The 22,568-nt window shown below is 39.7% G+C and overlaps 1 protein-coding gene across 1 annotated transcript; it reads left to right on the plus strand.

Moving 5' to 3' along the window:
• Nucleotides 1–3,304: 3,304 nt before the first annotated feature.
• Nucleotides 3,305–6,644, plus strand: LOC131007997 (interactor of constitutive active ROPs 2, chloroplastic-like). Its single transcript, XM_057934904.1, has 8 exons — nucleotides 3,305–3,384; nucleotides 3,681–3,693; nucleotides 3,935–4,013; nucleotides 4,248–4,294; nucleotides 4,473–5,148; nucleotides 5,434–5,508; nucleotides 6,035–6,070; nucleotides 6,334–6,644. Exons 1-5 carry the CDS (start codon nucleotides 3,305–3,307, stop codon nucleotides 5,073–5,075), a joined length of 822 nt encoding a protein of 273 aa, XP_057790887.1. The 3' UTR covers nucleotides 5,076–5,148; nucleotides 5,434–5,508; nucleotides 6,035–6,070; nucleotides 6,334–6,644.
• Nucleotides 6,645–22,568: the final 15,924 nt, after the last annotated feature.

Raw genomic sequence — 22,568 nt, forward strand, 5'->3', positions numbered from 1 at the left:
CGGTGGATATCTAGCTAACACAATAAGGTTGATACCATAAAAATTTGGAAAGCTAGATCACATAGGAAGCTACTGAAATGAATGACTCTTTCCCCTGTTCTCTGAAATTCTCGGTAATAAAGTGCAGTTTAGGTTTAGCATTTTAAAGAAATATCAACCGAAGTTTAAATGGCTTGAAATTTTACCAGTATACTCAAGACTCATGAAGGGACTTGCTATAAAATTTTCAAAGCTATTAGACATCTACAAGCGATCGATCACAGTAGGTCAGTAGGCCTACGAAATTTCTCCAATTTGGACTCAAAAATCATATATCTCAAAAACATCTCTAACTTGAATATAACATCATAACTCTCAACAACGGGCTGGTCTTGGGTGCGACCGTCGCACAGTGTGCGACGGGTCCGCCGCGGCCCGCGCCTGACCCGGCCCGCAATCCAGACCCGCAATCCTAAATCCTAAATTATTACATTTGTTTATAATAATTATTACTTTTAATAAGCATGAAATATACATTTGTTCGCACAAATGTATACTTATATAAATATAGGTATTTTCCTTCATTTAATATACAGTATTATATTTTCTAAACCCTAAATTCTATAAACTAAACCCTAAACCCTGTAAACTAAACCCTAAGCGTGAACACTAAACCCTAATAGGTGAAAACTAAACCCTAAGCATAAGATATACATTTGGTCGCACAAATGTATACTTATATTAATATAAATATTTACCTTCATTCAATATAAAACATTATACATATCAATATACATTTATATGAACAAATGTATATATTATGTTTATTAAAAGTAACATTTGTTATACACAAATGTAATAATTAGGAGTATGGGTCAAACCCACGCGGGTCAGGATTCCGGGTCAGGAGGGCGGGTTTGGGCCGGGTCGACCCGTCGCACACCTGTGCGACGGTCGCACACCTGTGCGACGGTCGCACAGGAGAATTAGCGCTCAACAACAAACTCATACCACAACTCATTTCATCACTTCTAATCATCAATCTAAACCATCACTTAACATCATAGCATGCTCAAGAACTCATATAACCACTCAAATCTTCACTTTCTTCATGAACTTTAACTTTCCAACATCACACAACCTAACACCTTAATATTCCATATCTCAAAATCAATTCATGCTTTTCATTCAAAGACAAATAAATAACATCTTACTAGCATGCATATACTCTCCACTTAAAGTTAGAAGATGACAAAATTTTAGAAGACTTCCAACCCTAGTAATTTTCGAAAATTACCAGCTTGAATTAGGAGTTGTTTTCATGCTTATACATGCTTATACAGCTTAACTATGAGTAGATTCATGTGTTTAGAGGCTTACTCATATGATTTGTGTAGAGAAAAGTATAACTCCACCTTCTTGATTCCTAGCTCGAACCTTCAACCTAGCTTTTGTTCTATGGATTTAAGAGTGTTTTCAGCTTGATTTAATCGGTGGTTATGGCATACAAGTAGTTGTGAAGCTTTTTACTATCTCATCAATGGTGTTGGGTGAAGACAGCCGAGAGAGGAGAGAGAGGAAAGGGACGTCTGTTATGAGGGATGAAAGATAAATGAGTTGTTTTATTTAACCCCATTTACTTAGCCATCAAGTCACTACTACAAAAGTTTACATACATAACAGTGCATAGATAACGGTTTTTTTCAAAAACCGTTATGTATGAGCGCACTTTTAGGAATAGATAACGGTTTTGGAAAAATCCGTTATCTATGTAGTGTTGTCTATATGCATAGATAACGGTTTTTGAAAAACCGTTATATTTTTGCGTTATCTATTAGTTGCATACATAACGGTATTACAAAATCGTTAAGCCACCATTATCTATGACCATCTTTTATAACGGTTTATTCATAACGTTAAAGAACCGTTATGTATAAGAGTCATTTACAACGGTTTTGGAACCGTTATGTTTGAGCGTATCTAAAAACTGTTATGTATAATTTTTTTTAATTTTTTTAATTATTTTTTTTAATTTTTTTAAAACTTATATTATATTATATCATTTGAAACTTTCTCTCAAATCCCTCCAAGATCGAGCTCCCCTAAAAATTTACACAAAGAACATTCTCTCCCCCTTATCTTTCAAGCTGAGCGGACCAGCTAGGGCTCCGCCGCCGCGGCCGCCGAAGGTCCGGCGAGGAGCGCCGGCCTCGCCCACCTTATCTCTCATTCTTTTGACTCAATTCGGGCATTCACAAACTCACACCACCGCCCAATTTCTCAATCTCCGGCGAACGGCAGTGAGGCCGCCGCCAGTCTCCCTCAAAATCTCACTTAACCACCGCCTCAATCTGAAAAGGTTCCAGCCGCCACCACCGCCTGTATCTCAAGAGGCGGCGCCGCTCTCTCCTCTAAACCCTAGATCCCTAATTCCTCCATCTGAAACCCTAGGGCCCCAGATCTGGACTCCACCCTCTCCGGCCTCTGGCATCAATAGCAGCTCCTCGCCGCCGTGATGTCGGAGTTGGTTGATTTAGCCACATCAGCCTCCAGGTTAGTTGTACTTCACTTGTTTGTGTTGTGATTTGGTGTGATACTTGCTTTGTTTTTTGAATTTTTATACCAATATCCTTATCTTTTCCCTGATTGTAGCTAATCACACTTTATTCTTCTGTCCAGGAATACTTATTACTAAATTTCCTGGATGTGTTTCTGTATTATCTCTTTTATTATTTTGAGTTTAAGAATGGGGACATATGCATAGATAAACAGGGCTGCTAAGAATTTCTAGTTTTTTTAGTTTTAGCAGATGTTCCTGGCCTTTGGTTTCAAACATTCTGTATAAACATGCTTTCTCTAGTGCAAAGTTTTAAGTTGATCCCTTTTTTTACAATAATCTAATACTTACTCAAAGGGTAATACAACTAATAGACTAGGGTGTCAAAAACAAGGATGAACTGGATATGGAGAACATCATAAATCCATGATATAGTGGTAAAATAGAATTTGCCGAACACAAATGGGATAGCTTGGCTTGCATGTAGTATAAAGCTTTTCTGGCTTAAACCATGCATATAACAAAGTTGACTTAACGAGTTATTTTTCCTTTGGAAAAGGTAGACACTCACATTCAACAGCTTGATCAATATTTGAAGAAATTTGATGAGGATCTTCGGCGTGGTATTTATCTAGTTGCTCTAATATCACTCTTTATCTGAATGTGGCTCAGTTGCAGAGTGCCCATCTGCCACTGTGTACAATGAATTTATATCATGTTTCTCACAATTTCTGTATCTTTTGGTCTGAAATAGCCGAAAGGGAGGCCATGGCTGCAACTCCTCCAGCTCATGATAACACTGTCAAAGCTGGAAGGTCCGGTGAAACTAGCAATAGAGGGCAGAAGAAGTAAATCCTTACTCTGAACCCTTCTAGTTTCAAATATTTTCTTTGAAATAGAATTCTTGTGCAATTGTCTAGAACTCTGCATGATTGTTTATGTTTCAGATTAACAACCTGATTCATTGCCCTTGTAAATGGTACTTTTACCTGAAGAGCTGGGGTTGTGTTGAAAAATATATCTTGTGTGAGTTGTAAATTTAAAACCTAAATCATATCCAACTCCTGCCCAAAAGAACAAATGGAGAAACTGTGAGCTGGCAATGAGGCAGTATGTGATAGTCCTTACTGGCTTGTGTTTTTAGGTCCGTAGCTCAGGTTTCGAAAATATCTTAGATTCTCTTCACATGTCAGCTGCAGAAATGTATGAAATTGCACTAATCAGCAGGTATTGATTGTGAAGACAACAACATTATGTACCGGATATGGTTATTTCTCTTCCTTGAAGACCAGCCTATCTGTTGATTGAAAGAACTCTAGTTCTCTTATGGAAATATCTGAGCCTTATGAATGCAAGTAGATGAGCTTTGCATTAAGAAAATATAATCTTTCTGTGCAGGACGCGCCTTGCAACAGCAAATGCAGCTGCCTCCTAGACAAAGCAATCAAGGAAAAGGTGCAAAACAATCAAGGAAAAGGTTGGTGTAGCTTACTCCTAGACAGTTTTGTGGCTTTTGTAATGTTTGAGTTGATATTAATCTGAGCTTGGCTGTTAACCATTAATTTTCTTTTAGAGAGTCCAAACCATTGTACTGGCAATTTCAACTAAATCAAGATTTTGAAATAGTTATCTTTTATGTATTATAGTTACACATCACTATTCGTTTTGAATAATGACACATCAGGAAACTAATATCTACCTTACATTTTAGGTGAAGAAAACAGCGAACTGATATTGGAAGCTCTTTTTTCATATGATGTAAGTGTTAATCCTCGCAAGATAAAAGTGATAAACTACCATATTTTCATACTTCTGGATTTTGGGTTAACATGACACACAAGTTTGTCTTTCACCATGCCATATGTAATTTTCCTTTGAATTAGACTGTTGCCCATTTAAACTCAATCATTTGACTTTTTATCCTTACATCTATCAGCTAGAAAATGATCTGAAAAATGTGAAGGATCAGTTATGCTCATCAGAAAAATCTAAGAAGCAAGCCCAGAGAGATGCAGATGAATCCAACCAAGAGCTCTCAGTCCTCTCCTCAAAGCTTGAAGAGTCAGAGAAGAAACTTCTAGAGCTTTCAGCCTCTCGGAATGCTCTTACAGTAGAGCTCTCTGAGACAAGTGAGGAACGAGACAGGTCATTGCAAGCTGAGCTGGAGGCTCTGCATAAGCAGCAGTTGCAAGAATCAGTTGCTTTGGCCTCTGCATTAGATGAGATCGAAAGGCTCAAAGCTCAGCTTGCAATGGTAGCTGCGTCCGAAGCTAACAACTCAGAATCTGCACCAACCGAGCTCCATAACCTAAATGAGGCACTTGTGGTCGTGGAAGAAATGAAGAAGCAGCTAAGCGACTCCAAGAAATCAGAAGCTGAGGCGCAAGAACTCGTTGGTGAGACACTTATGCAGCTGGAAGCAGCGAAGAAGATGGTGGAGACGCTTAGGTGGGATGGATGTAAAGCTGCAGCTAGTGAGCTGGAACAGTCGAGGGCTCGTGTTGAGCTTCAGATAACTGTTCCACAGCAGTGCATCTAATTGTATTGCATATTTGCAGAATGACCTGGTTCATGGATGGGGTTTGGATTTTGCATTAAGAAGATGTGTGGATGTAAGTGACTTGCTTGTTTCTCCCTCCCCCTTCTCTTTGATACTGACAAACCACCTGATCTGCATCGTCATCGTCACTCCCCCCCCCCCCCTCCCACAAAAAAAAACAGAAAAAAATACTTAATGGTAAGCAAAACGATAATACCCAAATTTAGGGGAGATTGTAAAGGAGATGTCATAGGAAAAGGAGGTGCCTCCTCCCAGCTTTTGGCATATGTTTCATTGGCTTCTTGGAGGACATGAGAGTTCTTTGTTAACATTAATAACTTCTCTTGCCCTTCTGCAGCCTGCGCATGAAAAGATTGGTGTTGTCGATTCCCAATGGATTGTGCATCAAGTGATTCCATCACTTGGAAGTCAGGTCAGACAGCAATAACTAGCTCACTTTTGGCATAATCTCTTTCTTATATTTTTGTTACATGCATTTAGCTGTACTGTCAAAACAGTTTCTTAGATATGATCTTTGTGCGTGTGGGTACGTGTACGAACCGGATTTGCTCTGTGTAGGTGACACACATGCTTTATTCCATATATAAGATAAAAAGTTTCCATGGTTGTCTTGCAGTTGTTTTATTTTGGATGAAGAAAATTTATTAAGGGCTTTGCCTTTAGTGTGAAAATTTATGGTTGTTTTATCATGCAAAATGATAACACAAATATATCTATTTGATGGTAACCAAGGCTGGTTGAGGATATGGTGAAGAACTCATCTTCTTAAATATGGCTATTCTCTATGCTTTCACCTCTTGTTGAATAAGATGTAGCAAGCATTTTTGTTGATGATCTATTTACTTCCTCTTTGTCATTCACATTCCTTCTTGTTCTTATGGGGTGGGGTCAGATTTCTACTTGTTCTCTAAATTCAATCTTTAATGATGATTATGCAGGGCGAATCTGATAATGGAAAAGCTCCATGGCAGGGGGTATGTATATCCATAACCAACCTTGATATAGCCATATATATAGTTGTCAATCCTCTGTATTTTGAAATGACTGAAATACGTTAGCTGTTGCTAGCCCTTGTTCAGCAGACTCAAACCTGGGAAACTTTGTGGATTTCAGTTGCCATGGAGGATTTGTTTATGATCTACTCTTTCTGCTATGCATTAGTATCAAGCACTGATTTTAGATGTTTAAAAAGTATTGTTTCCTGATATGGCTTTGCTGATATTTTCTTTTACTCTAGGTACGAGATAGATGCAAAAGTGAGTGGGCGCTCTTTCAGGATCGCCTTGCAAATGCAGACAAGTCATATTTTTCACAAATCCAGCGCCCTTGACTAAGAGCAGATATCATGTAAATTGCTTTGTTTATTTCTTCGTTTGTCCTCACATTCCCTGGGAATGGTTTTGGTGGCCCGATTGTTTCATGCGAGTTACATCCTTCTATAGTGTAGGATATCCTGTATAATGATGATGTATACTTGATATTTGGTTCATTTGTATAATAATGTATGAATTTTTTGGATGATATATAATATTGTTATCGTTGATTTTATCATTTTGTCGTTTTATAAAAATTGCAAAATTTAAAAATATACTACAATTATATAAAGTGCAAAAAACTGTTATAAAAGGTGCAAAAAATCGTTATGTATTCTAATTAAAGATAACGGTTAAAATCGTTATAAAAAGTGCAAAAAATCGTTATAAAAAGTGCAAAAAACCGTTATGTATTCTATCAAAGATAACGGTTAAAACCGTTATAAAAAGTGCAAAAAACTGTTAACTATGATAAAAAAAAATAAAAAATTAATACATAACGGAAAAATCTTAATACATAACGGTGAAAAACCGTTATGTATTCTATCAAAGATAACGGTTAAAACCGTTATAAAAAGTGCAAAAAACTGTTAACTATGATAAAAAAAATAAAAAAAAATTAATACATAACGGAAAAATGTTAATACATAACGGTGAAAAACCGTTATGTATTCTATCAAAGATAACGGTTAAAACCGTTATAAAAAGTGCAAAAAACTGTTAACTATGATAAAAAAAATAAAAAAAAAATAATACATACGGAAAAATGTTAATACATAACGGTGAAAAACCGTTATGTATAACCTTTATAGATAACGGATGCGTACTGTTATGTATGACACATCGTACCGTTATCTATGCTACTATACATAACGGTTTTGAAACCGTTGTGTATGACGTATAGAATAGATAACACCACTATACACAACGGTTTTTTTGCTCATAGATAACGGATAAAATCTGTTATCTATGAGCGTTTTTCTAGTAGTGAGTAATGGATAATTAACACATGCTTAATTATCCACTTGCATAAAAATATCTCATCCGTTAACTATGTTTATCCACTTGCTTTGACTCCTCTCTCTCTAAAGTTAGTTCCGCACCAGAGCAGAGCACATCTCAACCATCAGAGCAGAGCTCGCCAGAGGAATGCTCGCCAGCGGAATGCTCGCCAGCGGAATGCTCGCCAGCGGAATGCTCGCGAGCGGAATGCTCGCCAGAGAAATGCTCGCCAGCTGAATGCTCGCCAGAGGAATGCTCGCCTGCGAAATGCTCGCCAGCGGAATGCTCGCCAGAGGAATGCTCGCCAGCGGAATGCTCGCTAGCGGAATGCTCGCCAGCGAAATGCTCGCCAGCGGAATGCTCGCCAGAGGAATGCTCGCCAACGAAATGCCGAATTCTCTGGCATAGTAGAGAAATGCCGAATTCTCTGGCATAGCAGAGAAATGAGGGCAGACAACAGCAAACTCGAAAATTCATCAACTTTTTCATTCCCAAAGTTCATCAAACACTCTCAAACATCAAAATACTATCAGACTCATCATGGCCAACTCAAGAATTCTTATAAACACTAAAATCATCAAATCATCATTCAAGACATAACCTCAAAGATTTTCCCAATTTCTTATATCAAACTAAATTTTGTAAAAACTCATATCTCAAGACTAAGCTTTGCTAAACACACTTTAATCAGCATCTCCATCTCGTTTTCTCAAATTGCTCACTCTATATCTTCATCATGATTCTATTAGACTCACATCTCCATCTAGAATAATAACTCGTTTCATCGACAAGTGTAACTCTAATGCTCAATATCTTTATTTATCATCATAACTCCATCTCATCTTAATTATAATCTCATATCTTAGTACCGTAGTACTCTCTGTAGTGTCTTGACACTACTACTTCTCATAAAAGTACAGGGTGTTACATCCTACCCCCCTTAAAAAGTCCCGAAATTTGAGTTATTCAACTTCGGGAAAAAGCTTGGGATATTTTTCTTTCATCTTCTCTTCAAGTTCCCATGTTGCTCCCTCTTGCTCATGATATCTCCATTGGATTTTCACCAAAGGAATTGACTTGTTTCTCAGTTGCTGGATCTTCCGGTCCAGAATAGCATCGGGCCTCTCTTCGTAGCTCAAGTCCGGCTCTAGGGACACTTCTTCTTGATGAATGACGTGTTTTGGATCAAACACATATTTATTTAACTGTGAAACATGGAAAACGTTATGAACGTTCGCGAAGCTCGGAGGCATCGCAAGTCTATCGGCAACAGGGCCTACTTTCTCGAGTATATTGTAGGGTCTAATATATCTCGGTTTGAGTTTTCCTCTAACTCCAAAACGATGTACTCCTCTGGATGGGGAATCTTTAAGAAAGACTTTGTCTCCTACATCAAAATGAATCTCTATTCGTCTGGTATCTGCATAAGACTTTTGGCGATCTTGTGCTTCTTTAATTCTCTGTTGAATCTGTCGCACAATGGCGATCATCTCTTCAATGCTTCCGGTCCAAGCACTTTTCTCTCTCCAACGTCATCCCAAATAAAGCGGGGATCTACATTTTCGTCCATACAAGGCTTCGTATGGAGCCATGATAGTAGTCAATTGAAAACTGTTATTATAAGCAAACTCGATCAGGGGCAAAACTTGCTCCCATTAACTTCCTCTATCTAGCACAACAGTTCTAATTACGTCTTCTAAAACTTATGTAGTCCTTTCGGACTGTCCATCCGTCTGCGGATGAAAGGCTGTACTAAAATTCAGTTTAGTATCTAACTCTTTTTGCATACTCATCCAGAAACGTGAAGTAAATCTGGAATCTCGATCCGATGTAATCGTCATCGGTACTCCGTGCAATCGCACTATCTCTCGGATATAAATCTGAGCCAACTTGTCAGATCCATAGGTAATCGGGATCGGTATACAATGTGCACTCTTCGTCAATCGATCTATGATTACCCAAATAGTTGTGTTTCCTCTTTTAGATTTTGGTAATCTAGTCACAAAATCCATGGCTATATGATTTCATTTCCGCTCAGGAATTTCTAATGGGTGCAACTAGCCATAGGGTCGTTGATGTAATGCTTTCACTTGCTGGCATACCAAACATCTCTCAGCAAATGCTGCTATCTCTCGTTTCATTCATTTCCTCCAAAATCTCGTTTTTAAATCTTGGTACATCTTCGTACCTCCTGGGTGTGCTGTGTAAGTCATGAGCTTCACTCATGATTTCATTTTTCAGCTCTTCTCTATCAGGCACACATTTTTCCATCAAATAATATGGCATTATCTGCCGCCTCTTGATAATTCTCCATCTTCTCGGTTCGAATCTTCATTCGTAACCTCGCCATCTTTTTATCCTCTCTTTGAGCTGTAATTTCCCTTGACCGTGGGTCAGATGTAAGGTTTAGTGTAGCAATTACTATTCCCGTCATTTGAGGTGGTATCACTACCTCCAATCTCAATCTCTCAAATTCTTTGATCAAGTTTTCTTCTTGAGTAAGGAAAAATCTTAACTCTCCTTGATTCTTTCTACTCAACGCATCAACGACAACGTTAGCTTTTTCGGGGTGATAATTTATCCCGCAATCGTAATCTTTCACCAACTCTAACCATCTTCTCTGTCGCATGTTCAGATCTTTTTGCTCAAAGAAGTATTTGAGACTTTTGTGATTGGTGTATATCTCACACCGTACTCCATAAAGATGGTGTCTCCTGATCTTCAAAGCATGCATTACGGCTGCTAACTCTAAATCATGCGTCGGATAATTCATCTTATGCGGCCTAAGTTGTCGTGAGATATATGCAATAACTCTTATATCTTGCATCAGTACACATCTCAGTTCATTCTTCGATGCGTCTGTATAGACTGCATACTTTTTGTTCGCCTTTGGAACAGCTAAAACTGGGCAATGGTAATTCTCTTCTTCAGCTTTTTAAAAAAAACTCAACTCACACTCGTTCGTCCACTCAAATTTAACTTCTTTCTTTAGCAGGTGCGTCAATGGCTTAGCGATTTTCGAAAAGCCCTCAATATATCTTCGATAATACCCTGCTAATCCTAGAAAACTGCGGATTTCATGTGGTGTAGTCGGTGCTCTCCACTCTACCGCTTGAACTTTTATTGGGTCTACTTCGATTCTTCTCGCAGAAATGACATGGCCAAGGAAATTGATTTCTTTAAGCCAAAACTCACATTTGCTGAACTTAGCATATAGCTTTTCAGATCTCAATCTCTTTAACACGATTCTCAAATGCTCTTCGTGTTCTTGTTTACTCTTTGAGTAAATCAGAAGGTCATCTATGAACACTAACACGAACTTGTCTAAGTATTCGTGAAAGACTCGGTTCATGAGATCCATGAACACTGCAGGGGCATTCGTCAATCCAAAAGGCATGACTATGAATTCATAGTGCTCGTATCTCGTACGAAATGCCGTTTTTGGAATATCTTCCAATCTTATCTTCAGCTGATGATACCCCGTTCTCAAGTCAATCTTTGAAAAAGTGCTCGTTCCTTGGAGTTGATTGAATAAATCGTCGATCCGAGGTAACGGATACTTATTCTTCAGTGTCACCTTATTCAGCTCGCGGTAGTCAATGCATAACCTCTAACTGCCGTCCTTCTTTTTGACAAAAAGAACCGGTGCTCCCCACGGGGAAACACTAGGTCGAATGAGGCTCAAATCTAGCAACTCTTAAAGTTGCAACTTCAACTCTTGCAACTCTGCCGGGCCATTCTATAATGTACCCTTGACGTCGGTGCGGCTCCGGGCTCAAGATCAATCGTAAACTCGAGCTATCGATCTGGGGGTAATCCTGGTAAAGCTTCAGGAAAAACGTCTTTGTATTCTCGCACGACTGGCACGTCATCTATATTTGTTTTGGACTCTTCACTCTGATTCAGGTATACAACATACGCGGTTGTATCATTTCTCTACAAAAGCTTTCGGGCTTGAAAAGCCGAAATTATTGGCGACTTTCTCCATTTTCTCTCAACGCCAATAAACGAAGTAGGCTCTTGGCCTGGAAAATGAAACGATATTCGTCTCTCCTTGCATTGTATCGTCGCATGGTTCTCCTCTAACCAATCCATTCCAAAATAATATCTATGTGACACATAGACATCATCCTTAGGTTTTTACCCTTGAGCTTAATCGATTCTAGCTCGAATTCTAAGTCAGGACATACGAGTGAGACCGTAGTGGTTCTGCCTATAGGAGATATCACTCTAAGATATTGCGGAGCAGGCTCTGCTAGATTTCCTCGATTCTTGTCCTGAGCCTTCTGCTCAAGCGCAACCACTCTCTGATGATGGGGTTAATTCGCCTGCGGGGCTGGCGGGTGCCTTCCTGACTGACGTGGTCGATAGGTTAGCTGCTGTTGCAGTGGCGGCGGTAGCGGTAGGACTCCTTCCATCACTTTGAGTTGCGGCTGGTACTGATTCGGCCTTCCTCCGCCTCCACTTTGCTGACGATTTGGACACTGATTGGAGTAGTGTCCATCCCTTCGACATGTGTAGCAGGTATTCTGTCCCATTTTGCACTCTCCCAAGTGTAGCTTGTTGCATTTCAGGCAATGAGGTATTCCTCGCGATCCTTGTGGAGCTGCTACTGGAGCAGTCTGGCCAACGTAGGGCCATCTATCTCGGTTCTGATAGTGTGGCGGTGCATTCTAACTTTGCCACGGCTTCTTGGGACCTTAACTTCGGTCGTCCCATTTTCTCTTGCCTTTCTGGGCTCGGCCAGAAAAAGACTGGCTTCCCGATTGAAAATTTGGGTTCGACATTTGCATCGAAGCTTGACTCATTTTCTCTGGCCGCAAAGCCAATTCTATATTCAATGCTCTATTTAATACTTCAGTACACATAGCCGCACTCCGACTCGTTAAATTGTCTCGTACCTTTTATCTCAAACCTGATCGAAACAATTCTGACATCTTCTTGTTCATCTCTTCTCGATATGTGGCATACCGAACCAAGTCGCAAACTGACGTTCGTATTCAACTACGGTTTTACTGCCTTATCTTTTATCATCAACTCTATTTTCTTTCTTCAATCGGTTTCTCTTTCTCGGCAAAGTCTAAGGGGACATGTATCAACCTTAGAACTAATTCTCATAACTCACAAATCATAAGACTCTTACTCAACATCATATTATTTTCTAAATTCTCATAACTCAGCATCAAAGACATATTTCATGTCTATCATCGTAACATCAGCTTAAAACTCTACTCAAACATAGAGACTCTCTGGTCATCGTCATATAGACATATATATAAGAAAAATTTTCTCTTTCGAGAACTCTTACTAATTGCGGGGCATAACGGAAATAAAACATCCTGTACTACGACGACGATGCTACTTCTATACTAGTCGTCATCTCAGTCTGCTATCGTGGAAAACGTCATCTGTTCTAATCTGTCATCTCGATCTCCTTAAATCTGCTATTGCCTATTCTGGCTTAGCATCACTTCTTCTCATCCTCGAAATGGTTAGCTTTCTACATACTTGGCTAATATATGAAAATCCATAATCGAACAGTTGTGCTCGTCCCGTAATAATATATATTCTACGACTGCTCCCATAACTCGTGTTTTCTTCCAAAAACTCTTCTTGTTATGCCATCCTAGTTACCTAGACATTCCTAAATCTTGTCGGTAGGGACTAGGATGTGATGAATAAAAATGTATGATCTTGAACAAGACGAGCTCAAGTAATGGAATGATTCCATAATAGCCAGTGCTATCTCAAGGATAATGAAGAAGTTACAATCAAAGGATGATCAAAAGCTAGAACAGAAACTAAGATAAAAACTGAGATATGATATGATGGGAGTAAATCAATACTGGAAGTAGAAGCAATCCACTAAGTGGAAAATGAATAAATTGTCCACTGTTAAAACAAGGGGTAAGGATTTTCAACACAACCGGCTCAGACTCGAACACAGTGGATCTGGAAAAATTTCTCAATAGCAAATAATTCATCTCATGTAGGAGTTCAAATGGATGCAGAAAAATTTAAAAATGACCAAGCGGGATAGAGACTCAATAAGTCTACTCTTATGATTACTCTAGCGATGATAAACGCGGTCCCGGTGAAAGTACCTCTATTACGAAGTACAATTGGTCAATAGTATCTATGCATCCCATGAGGTCTCCATAATACGTTCATCCTATTAGGGTCGTGTCTATAAAACACGATGAAACCTCTAAATTCTCATCTCAGTTCTCTATATCTCAACTTAATTCTATATTTCTCATATAGAATTTTCATAGTTCTCGTTATCTCTATCGTTCATCTAACATCATGCATTAAATCATCAATCTCAAAACTCTGATGTGACATAAAGCTCTCTAGTCATCAACGTCATCTCTATATAATAGGGAAAATTGCCTCTCTTTTGAGGTCTTATACAAAAGCGAAGGTTCTCTGTACAAAACGCCCTATACTATAATGATGCTCTCGCTATGCAAGCATCATAGGGACTAAACGTCATATATGTTCTATACTATGCTTCTAGCTATGTACATCGGCTATGCATCACTATATATATACATATACATCTCTAGATAGTCTCGGTCGTCATCTATCAATCTCCCATCTCGTCATCGTTATCGCCATCACCTGATATCCTACTCCCAACATCATCAGTCGGTGCATCCTCACTCGGCTCATCCTCAACATCCGTGTCATACATTGGATAGTAAACCGGTACCTCGGGAATAGAAACCCATGTCTCGGTGCCGTCATCCGCAACTTGATGCCGTAAAGGCTGGGTTCGCCCGCGTCCAACTGTCATATCCGGAGTCTCCTCGTCCGGATCCTCCTCATCGATGTCTGGTCTCGCAGGTCGAGATCCTCCCTCTTGGGCGCCTCGATAAGGTGCATAGTGGAGCTAGTGCGTGTAAGGCTGTAAAGCCAAAACGTCGGAATCTAGCACTAGGGCAACTCTCGAATCGGATGGCCTCGATACCCGCTGAATCTGAGGTTCTGTATAAACAATCGGCGGTGCTGACCTGATAGGTAGCACTGGCAAGGGTGCCGTCACCGGGGTCAAATCCCAAAATGGTAAGTCGGCGCTAGGATATGTGATCATTGCCAAATACAAAAACGGATCGTGCTCCACGACCGGTGAATACGTCTCGAAAACTATCGGATCTGGATCGACATGTTCGGGTACAATCGGCATCGCCTCTCTAGGGGGTGGTGGTGCAACCGGGTAAGGCTCATCTGGCAGTGGGGGTGCAACCACTAACTCTCCACCCTGGACTGGCCCATCGGGCACTTCGTACGGCGGTGCAGGGGAATCACCGAACGCAAAATAACATTGGCTGAGCATCGCGACAAAACCGCTAATATCGCCATACCTCACTCCTCCCAACCACGTGGTGCCCACGAAAAGGGGGACTAATGTTGTCGCCCAAACTCCCCACGTGGGTGGTAACCGCGGAATCAGAAGGTCGAAAGCCTCCGCTCCGTCGATTCCGTAGGGAATAACCCTCTGTCAGCGTCGATGGTAATGCGCTAGAAACTCTCCTAGCGTATCGTCCTCATCTGGCTCATACTCTCTAAACCAGCGTTTCGTTGCTTCTTCAACAACACGCTGCATCCTGAAAACAAAAATATCGTGTTTCTCAAAAGTGGATACGAAACTTACTTGGTATTCCACCCCAATCATCAACATACTCTTTCTCATTTGGTACAGTGGGGCAACGGCTATACTAGCCTCAACATAACTCCCAAATATTCTTCAACTCATAGTTCTCATCATGCTCCATCATGCCCAGATAGTTTCGTCGTCAAACATCACATAACTCATTAGTGAGTCAACTCAAAACTCAGCATGAGAGCGGAAAAGAAAACATCAAAAGCTCTTACCTCGATAAGTCGGAGGAGATGGGGTGCTGGGGTTCTGTTTCGACTGACTCTCAAACCAGTCTAAGAGCTCAAATTAGACTAGTACTCAACTCATAAATAAGAGAAAATAAAAGCTCAACTCAATCAAGCATTAGACTCAGAGCAGACGACCTGCTCTGATACCACTCTGTCGCAGCCCGATTCTGACACTAGTAATAGCGGGGACCGAGTATCGATACGACTAATAAAAGAAAGGGGGAAGATGGAAAGAATACATAGATCAACAGCGGAAGCTCACAAAGAAACATGTTAAGGAAAGATCTTCATAGTTCATCATAAAGGGTATATCCGTCAACATTGTCATAACTCGATAAATATCGGGAATCTCAACATGAAAAGCAAAACAAGTGTAACTCAATTTTTATGTAGAGTCATAATATTCAGAGTGTGATAACAAAAGGTGAACCGACTATATGTATGAAGACACATAATCGTGAGTAAAATGCTTGATTTAATATAACATAACTTCATAACAAAACTCTGTCGACAAGACAGTCGTACGACAGAGAAAGAAAACGTCAACCCGAAACATTCCCCACCAGCACTGCACCATACTCCCCCTCCGCTTATCCTGCACGTTTAGAAATACATGCAGGATGTGAGTACATAAATACTCAGTGGACATATCGCCGAAAACAAAGCTGCTCATAGAGCTATAAATTGAACTTGCCACATTTCAGCAATACACAGGTATTATATCATAAAAGAACCTGTGCAAGCAGTTTTAACCATAAACATTATAATTAAGTGTCTGCAGACAAGTACTCGACATGTATGTACCACATCTACCACTCTTCATCATCATCAAGGTACTGAGAAGTAGGCCTCCTTCTCAAGCACCGTGACCGGCCGACCCGAAGACGGCTCACAGTCACCTCAGTGTACACTAGCCCTGGCAGGTTAGCTATCAACTAACTGCCTAGGACCCGATCGTCTCATCTCATCTCATCAGTAGAGGGTAAACATACAAGCTCAACATCATCATAAAAATATTGGCAAGTCAGTAATTCTCAAACATCATCATAATCTCAAAACATCAAACATCTCATAATTTCATCATCATTTAAAACAGTTTAGAAAAGCTCTTAAATTGTATACTCAAAATAATGCCCACCTGAAGACCTTACTCAAAATCTCCCGTCAAAGTGGAGTTACTTACTTCCTTGCTCTGCTCGTGTCTTCAGGGATCATCATCATCGAAAGTTCATGTCATAAAATGAATCTCGATTAGAAACTCATTGACTAATTCTCAATCCTTAACTCATGCTCTATCTCATATTCTATCTCCTTACTCGATTCTATATAAACTCTCCACTCATCTCACATCCTTAAGTTCAAGGATAGGTTTCAAGAAAATCATGGTTCTAAGTCTCGATTTATCTCTCATATAAGACTCGTCTAACTTCATTCAAACACATAGGCAACACAATCACATAAGGCACATAAGAAATCACAATCAAACATCATCAAACATGCTCTGCTTTTACACTGTTCTGACTTCGACATCTCCTGGACTCGAGACTAATACCGAAAGAAAGATCTTTGAGTCTAGTTTCATTTAAAAAAAAGTAGAGTCGAAAACTCCAAGTGGTTTGAAAGATATGACGTTTTTACCACGATCTACGATGTCTGGTAGTTTTGTGCAACCGAAGTTTACAAACTTTGAAAAATAATAAACGTTGTCAACCTGGGCTCAACTTCTGTGGATATCTAGCTAACACAATAAGGTTGATACCATAAAAATTTGGAAAGCTAGATCACATAGGAAGCTACTGAAATGAATGACTCTTTCCCCTGTTCTCTGAAATTCTCGGTAATAAAGTGCAGTTTAGGTTTAGCATTTTAAAGAAATATCAACCGAAGTTGAAATGCCTTGAAATTTTACCAGGGTACTCAAGTCTCATGTAGGGACTTGCTATAAAATTTTCAAAGCTATTAGACATCTACAAACCATCAATCACAGTAGATCAGTAGGCCTACGAAATTTCTCCAATTTGGACTCAAAAATCATATATCTCAAAAACATCTCTAAGTTGAATATAACATCATAACTCTCAACAACAAACTCATACCACAACTCATTTCATCACTTCTAATCATCAATCTAAACCATCACTTAACATCATAGCATGCTCAAGAACTCATATAACCACTCAAATCTTCACTTTCTTCATGAACTTTAACTTTCCAACATCACACAACCTAACACCTTAATATTCCATATCTCAAAATCAATTCATGCTTTTCATTCAAAGACAAATAAATAACATCTTACTAGCATGCATATACTCTCCACTTAAAGTTAGAAGATGACAAAATTTTAGAAGACTTCCAACCCTAGTAATTTTCGAAAATTACCAGCTTGAATTAGGAGTTGTTTTCATGCTTATACATGCTTATACAGCTTAACTATGAGTAGATTCATGTGTTTAGAGGCTTACTCATATGATTTGTGTAGAGAAAAGTATAACTCCACCTTCTTGATTCCTAGCTCGAACCTCCAACCTAGCTTTTGTTCTATGGATTTAAGAGTGTTTTCAGCTTGATTTAATCGGTGGTTATGGCATACAAGTAGTTGTGAAGCTTTTTACTATCTCATCAATGGTGTTGGGTGAAGACAGCCGAGAGAGGAGAGAGAGAAGAGAGAGGAAAGAGACGTCTGTTATGAGGGATGAAAGATAAAGGAGTTGTTTTATTTAACCCCATTTACTTAGCCATCAAGTAATGGATAATTAACACATGCTTAATTATCCACTTGCATAAAAATATCTCATCCGTTAACTATGTTTATCCACTTGCTTTGACTCCTCTCTCTCTAAAGTCAGTTCCGCACCAGAGCAGAGCACATCTCAACCATCAGAGCAGAGCTTGCCAGAGGAATGCTCGCCAGCGGAATGCTCGCCAGCGGAATGCTCGCCAGAGGAATGCTCGCCAGTGGAATGCTCGCCAGAGGAATGCTCGCCTGCGGAATGCTCGCCAGCAGAATGCTCGCCAGCGGAATGCTCGCCAGAGGAATGCTCGCCTGCGGAATGCTCGCCAGCGGAATGCTCGCCATAGGAATGCTCGCCAGCGGAATGCTCGCCAGAGGAATGCTCGCCAGTGGAATGCTCGCCAGAGGAATGCTCGCCAGCAAAATGCCGAATTCTCTGGCATAGTAGAGAAATGCCGAATTCTCTGGCATAGCAGAGAAATGAGGGCAGACAAGAGCAAACTCGAAAATTCATCAACTTTTTCATTCCCAAAGTTCATCAAACACTCTCAAACATCAAAATACTATCAGACTCATCATGGCCAACTCAAGAATTCTTATAAACACTAAAATCATCAAATCATCATTCAAGACATAACCTCAAAGATTTTCCCAATTTCTTATATCAAACTAAATTTTGTAAAAACTCATATCTCAAGACTAAGCTTTGCTAAACACACCTTAATCAGCATCTCCATCTCGTTTTCTCAAATTGCTCACACTATATCTTCATCATTGATTCTATCAGACTCACATGTCCATCTAGAATAATAACTCGTTTCATCGACAAGTATAACTCTAATGCTCAATATCTTTATTTATCATCATAACTCCATCTCATCTTAATTATAATCTCATATCTTAGTACCGTAGTACTCTCTGTAGTGTCTCGACACTACTACTTCTCATAAAAGTACGGGGTGTTACAGGTAAGGAAATATAGAGATGTATTTCCCGAGGTATTACCAGGATTGCCACCTGTCAGATAGTTGGAGTTCACTATCGATCTAGAACCTGGATCAGCACTAGTCATTTTTGTCAAAAAGAATGATGGCACATTGAGAATGTGCATAGATTATCGAGAACTGAATAAATTGACACTCAAGAACAAATATCCTTTGTCAAGGATAGATGACTTAGTTGATCAATTATAAAGGAGCGAGCTTTTTCTCGAAAATCGACTTGAGATCAGGTTATCACCAGTTGAAGATTAAACAGGAGGATATACCTAAGACAGCTTTTCGAACGAGGTATGGGCACTATGAGTTCATAGTTATGCCATACGGTTTGACAAATGCACCAGCAGTATTCATGGATCTCATGAATCGAGTGTTCCATCAATACCTGGATAAATTTGTCCTAGTTTTCATAGATGATATTCTCATCTATTCGAATAATGAGCAAGAGCACCAACAACTTTTGAGAACAGTGTTGGAAACGCTTAAAGCTGAGAAGTTTTTCGCCAAATTCGGCAAGTGCGAGTTTTGGTTAGACGAAGTAACTTTTCTAGGACATATTGTATCATTTGAAGGAATTAAGGTTGACCCCGCCAAGGTACAAGCTGTACATGAGTGGAGATCACCAACTACACCTAACGAGATTCGCAGCTTTTTAGGTTTAGCAGGATACTATCAGAGGTTTATTAAAGGATTTTCCACGATAGCAAGACCGATGACACAATTACTTAGAAAGGAAGCTAAGTACAATTGGACAGAGGAGTGTGAGGAGAGTTTTCAAGAACTCAAAAGGAGATTGACTTAAGCACTAGTGCTGATAGTCCCAGAAACGAATAAAGAGTATACCATCTACACAGATGCGTCAAAGAATGGGCCAGGATGTGTTTTGATGCAAGAAGGAAGAGTTGTAGCCTATGCATCACGACAACTTAGACCCCACGAGATAAATTATCCAACCCATGATTTAGAGCTTGCAGCTGTTGTGCATGCCCTGAAAATTTGGAAGCATCATCTCTACGGAGTTAGATGTGAGATTTTCACGGATCACAAAAGTTTGAGATACTTTTTCGAGCAGAAAGATCTTAACATGAGGCAAAGGAGATGACTCGAATTAGTAAAGGATTATGACTGCGACATTAACTGTCACCTCGGTAAGGCCAATGCCGACACATTGAGCCGAAAGGTCTCGTCAAAGTTAGGATATCTTCTCACGAGAGAGGATGAGCTTGTAAAGGGCTTTGACAAGATGAGGATAGAGGTGATAAAACCACCAGGGACGATAGCGAGTATTGTTGCGACGATACCTAGTTTGAGGAAAATGGTGGTTGAGGCACAAGGAAAGGACGAGAAAATGGAAAAGTTACGAGAAAGGACGGGAGATCTCAAGAATTTCAAAGAAGCATCAGACAATGCTATCTTCTTTGAAGAGAGAATATGCATTCCCCGCGATGATGAACTAAAGAATAAGATCATGAGTGAGGCTCACGACACGCCTTACACCGCCCACCCAGGAGGCACAAAGATGTATCAGGAGTTGAAAAATAGATTTTTGTGGGACGGAATGAAACGAGACATAGCTTCGTTTGTAGGACGATGTTTAGGTTATCAAGCAAGTGAAAGCATTACACCAACGACCCTATGGAAGGCTAAACCTGCTAGAGATTCTCGAGTGGAAGTGTAGATCACCACTTTACTAAGATGAAGTTGGTGAGAGAAAAGTGTTAGGACCCGACACAGTCGCGTAGATGATAGAGATTGTCCGAAAGATAAGGCAGAGGATCAAAGAAACGCAAGATAGACAGAAATCTTACGCAGATACCCGCCGCACAGAGTTACGTTTCGAGATAGGAGACAAAGTTTTCTTGAAGGTTTCACCCTCAAAGGGGATAAATAGATTTGGAGTTAAAGGACAGCTTAGACCTAGAGTTATAAGTCCTTATGAGATGTTGCAAAAGATAGGTCCAATAGCGTACAGGTTGGCTTTGCCACCTAGCTTTGGAAACGTGCATAACGTGTTTCACGTGTCACAATTGAGAAGATATATGTTCGACCCAAACCATGTGGTTTACTAAGAAGAAATGGTCTTAGAACCAGTCTTGAGTTATGAAGATAGACCTCAGATGATGCTACATCATAAAATTCGGCAATTGAGAAATATGTCGATTGCACTGGTTAAAGTCCAGTGGAAACATGATAGTTAGAAAGAAGTGGAAAGAGAGCTTGAGGATAAGATGTGAGAGAAGTACCCGAAATATTTACAAGAGGTGCAAATTTCGAGACGAGATTTATTTTAAGGGGGAGGGTATGTAATACCCGGGCTTTTTGATGACTTCTTTAATTGTTTGAGTTTGAGTAATTAAGGTTTAGATCCCTTGTTTGATTACTTTTTATAGAGATGAGAAGTTATTTGGAGTTTTCTTGTTATTTTTACAATGGTTGAGATGTTCTTTTGATGATGTGAGGATGATGTAGAATTTTATATCCGTATTTGAGTTTGAGTATATTTGAATATTTCGAGATAATTATTTGAATGAGAACGATGAACTCGGAAGTGAGATCTGAGTCCGTTATGACGTTTTTGAAATTTTTGACTTTTTGACGATGAATAGTAATATATTGCTATTTCGTTTTTTTGTCAACTTTCAAAATCTTATGTGCGCGTCGTCGAGAAATATTCTTAGTTTTTCAATACGAGTCCAATAATGAAAGTTCTTATTTTTGGACGATGAGTGAATAGTAAACCGGAATTTCTCGATAAACGAACCGAGCTCGTTTATCAGAATTTCGAGAACGAGCTCACGTTTTCAATATTTATATAGAATTACGAGTGTAATGAAAGTGAGTGAGAGTTGAGAGGGCGAGTAATGAAGAGTACGGGTAGTTAGTCGTTAAAACGAGACGAGCCGAGACGAAACGAGATATTTAACGACTAAATGAGATTAATATCCTAAATATCTAGGCCTACCCTACCTTAACCACCCCTCCAACCGCCCAAAAGCCCCCATTCCCTTTAAAAAGGCGGCTGTATCAGCCAAAGCACTCCAATCACTTTCATCTCTCACACACACAACACCTAGAACACACACTACATTCACGCATCCACCATTACAGCATAAGTGAAGCTTTTGAGCTCCGATTTGAGCATGGAGACGAGCCCCGAGCACCTTTTCGAGCACGTACCTAAGTAGGTATCATCTCTACCTATGTTTTGATGGTTAGATTTTCGAGATTAGTCGACGTCGAAAAACGTCGAATTCTCGACTTTATTTTGAAACGATGTCGGATCGTTGTGAGTTTTTAGTATGTTGTTCTTGGGTAATTATTGAGCATGTTTAATGAAAGAGTTAAGGACGGTTCAAACCCTAGCTATGAAACCCATGAGGGCAGCCCGTCTATGTTCGTCGTCTTAGCTCGTCTTTCGATTTTTATTTAATCGTTGTGACTTGATATTTGTGCTTAGGAGCATGCTAGGATTGTTATATGTTAAAATTGTATTTTTCCAAGCATGATTTTTGTAGAGCTTGGCTGTCAAATG

The sequence above is a fragment of the Salvia miltiorrhiza genome, chromosome 2 (genome assembly GCF_028751815.1).
Source record: "Salvia miltiorrhiza cultivar Shanhuang (shh) chromosome 2, IMPLAD_Smil_shh, whole genome shotgun sequence".
Lineage (NCBI taxonomy): Eukaryota > Viridiplantae > Streptophyta > Magnoliopsida > Lamiales > Lamiaceae > Salvia > Salvia miltiorrhiza.

Coding starts and splice junctions, on each gene's coding strand:
- LOC131007997 (XM_057934904.1), top strand. CDS start 3,305: ATGGCTGCAACTCCTCCAGCTCATGATAACACTGTCAAAGCTGGAAGG. Junction 4,014..4,247: donor GCAAAACAATCAAGGAAAAG/GTTGGTGTAGCT, acceptor CTTACATTTTAG/GTGAAGAAAACAGCGAACTG. Junction 4,295..4,472: donor AAGCTCTTTTTTCATATGAT/GTAAGTGTTAAT, acceptor TACATCTATCAG/CTAGAAAATGATCTGAAAAA.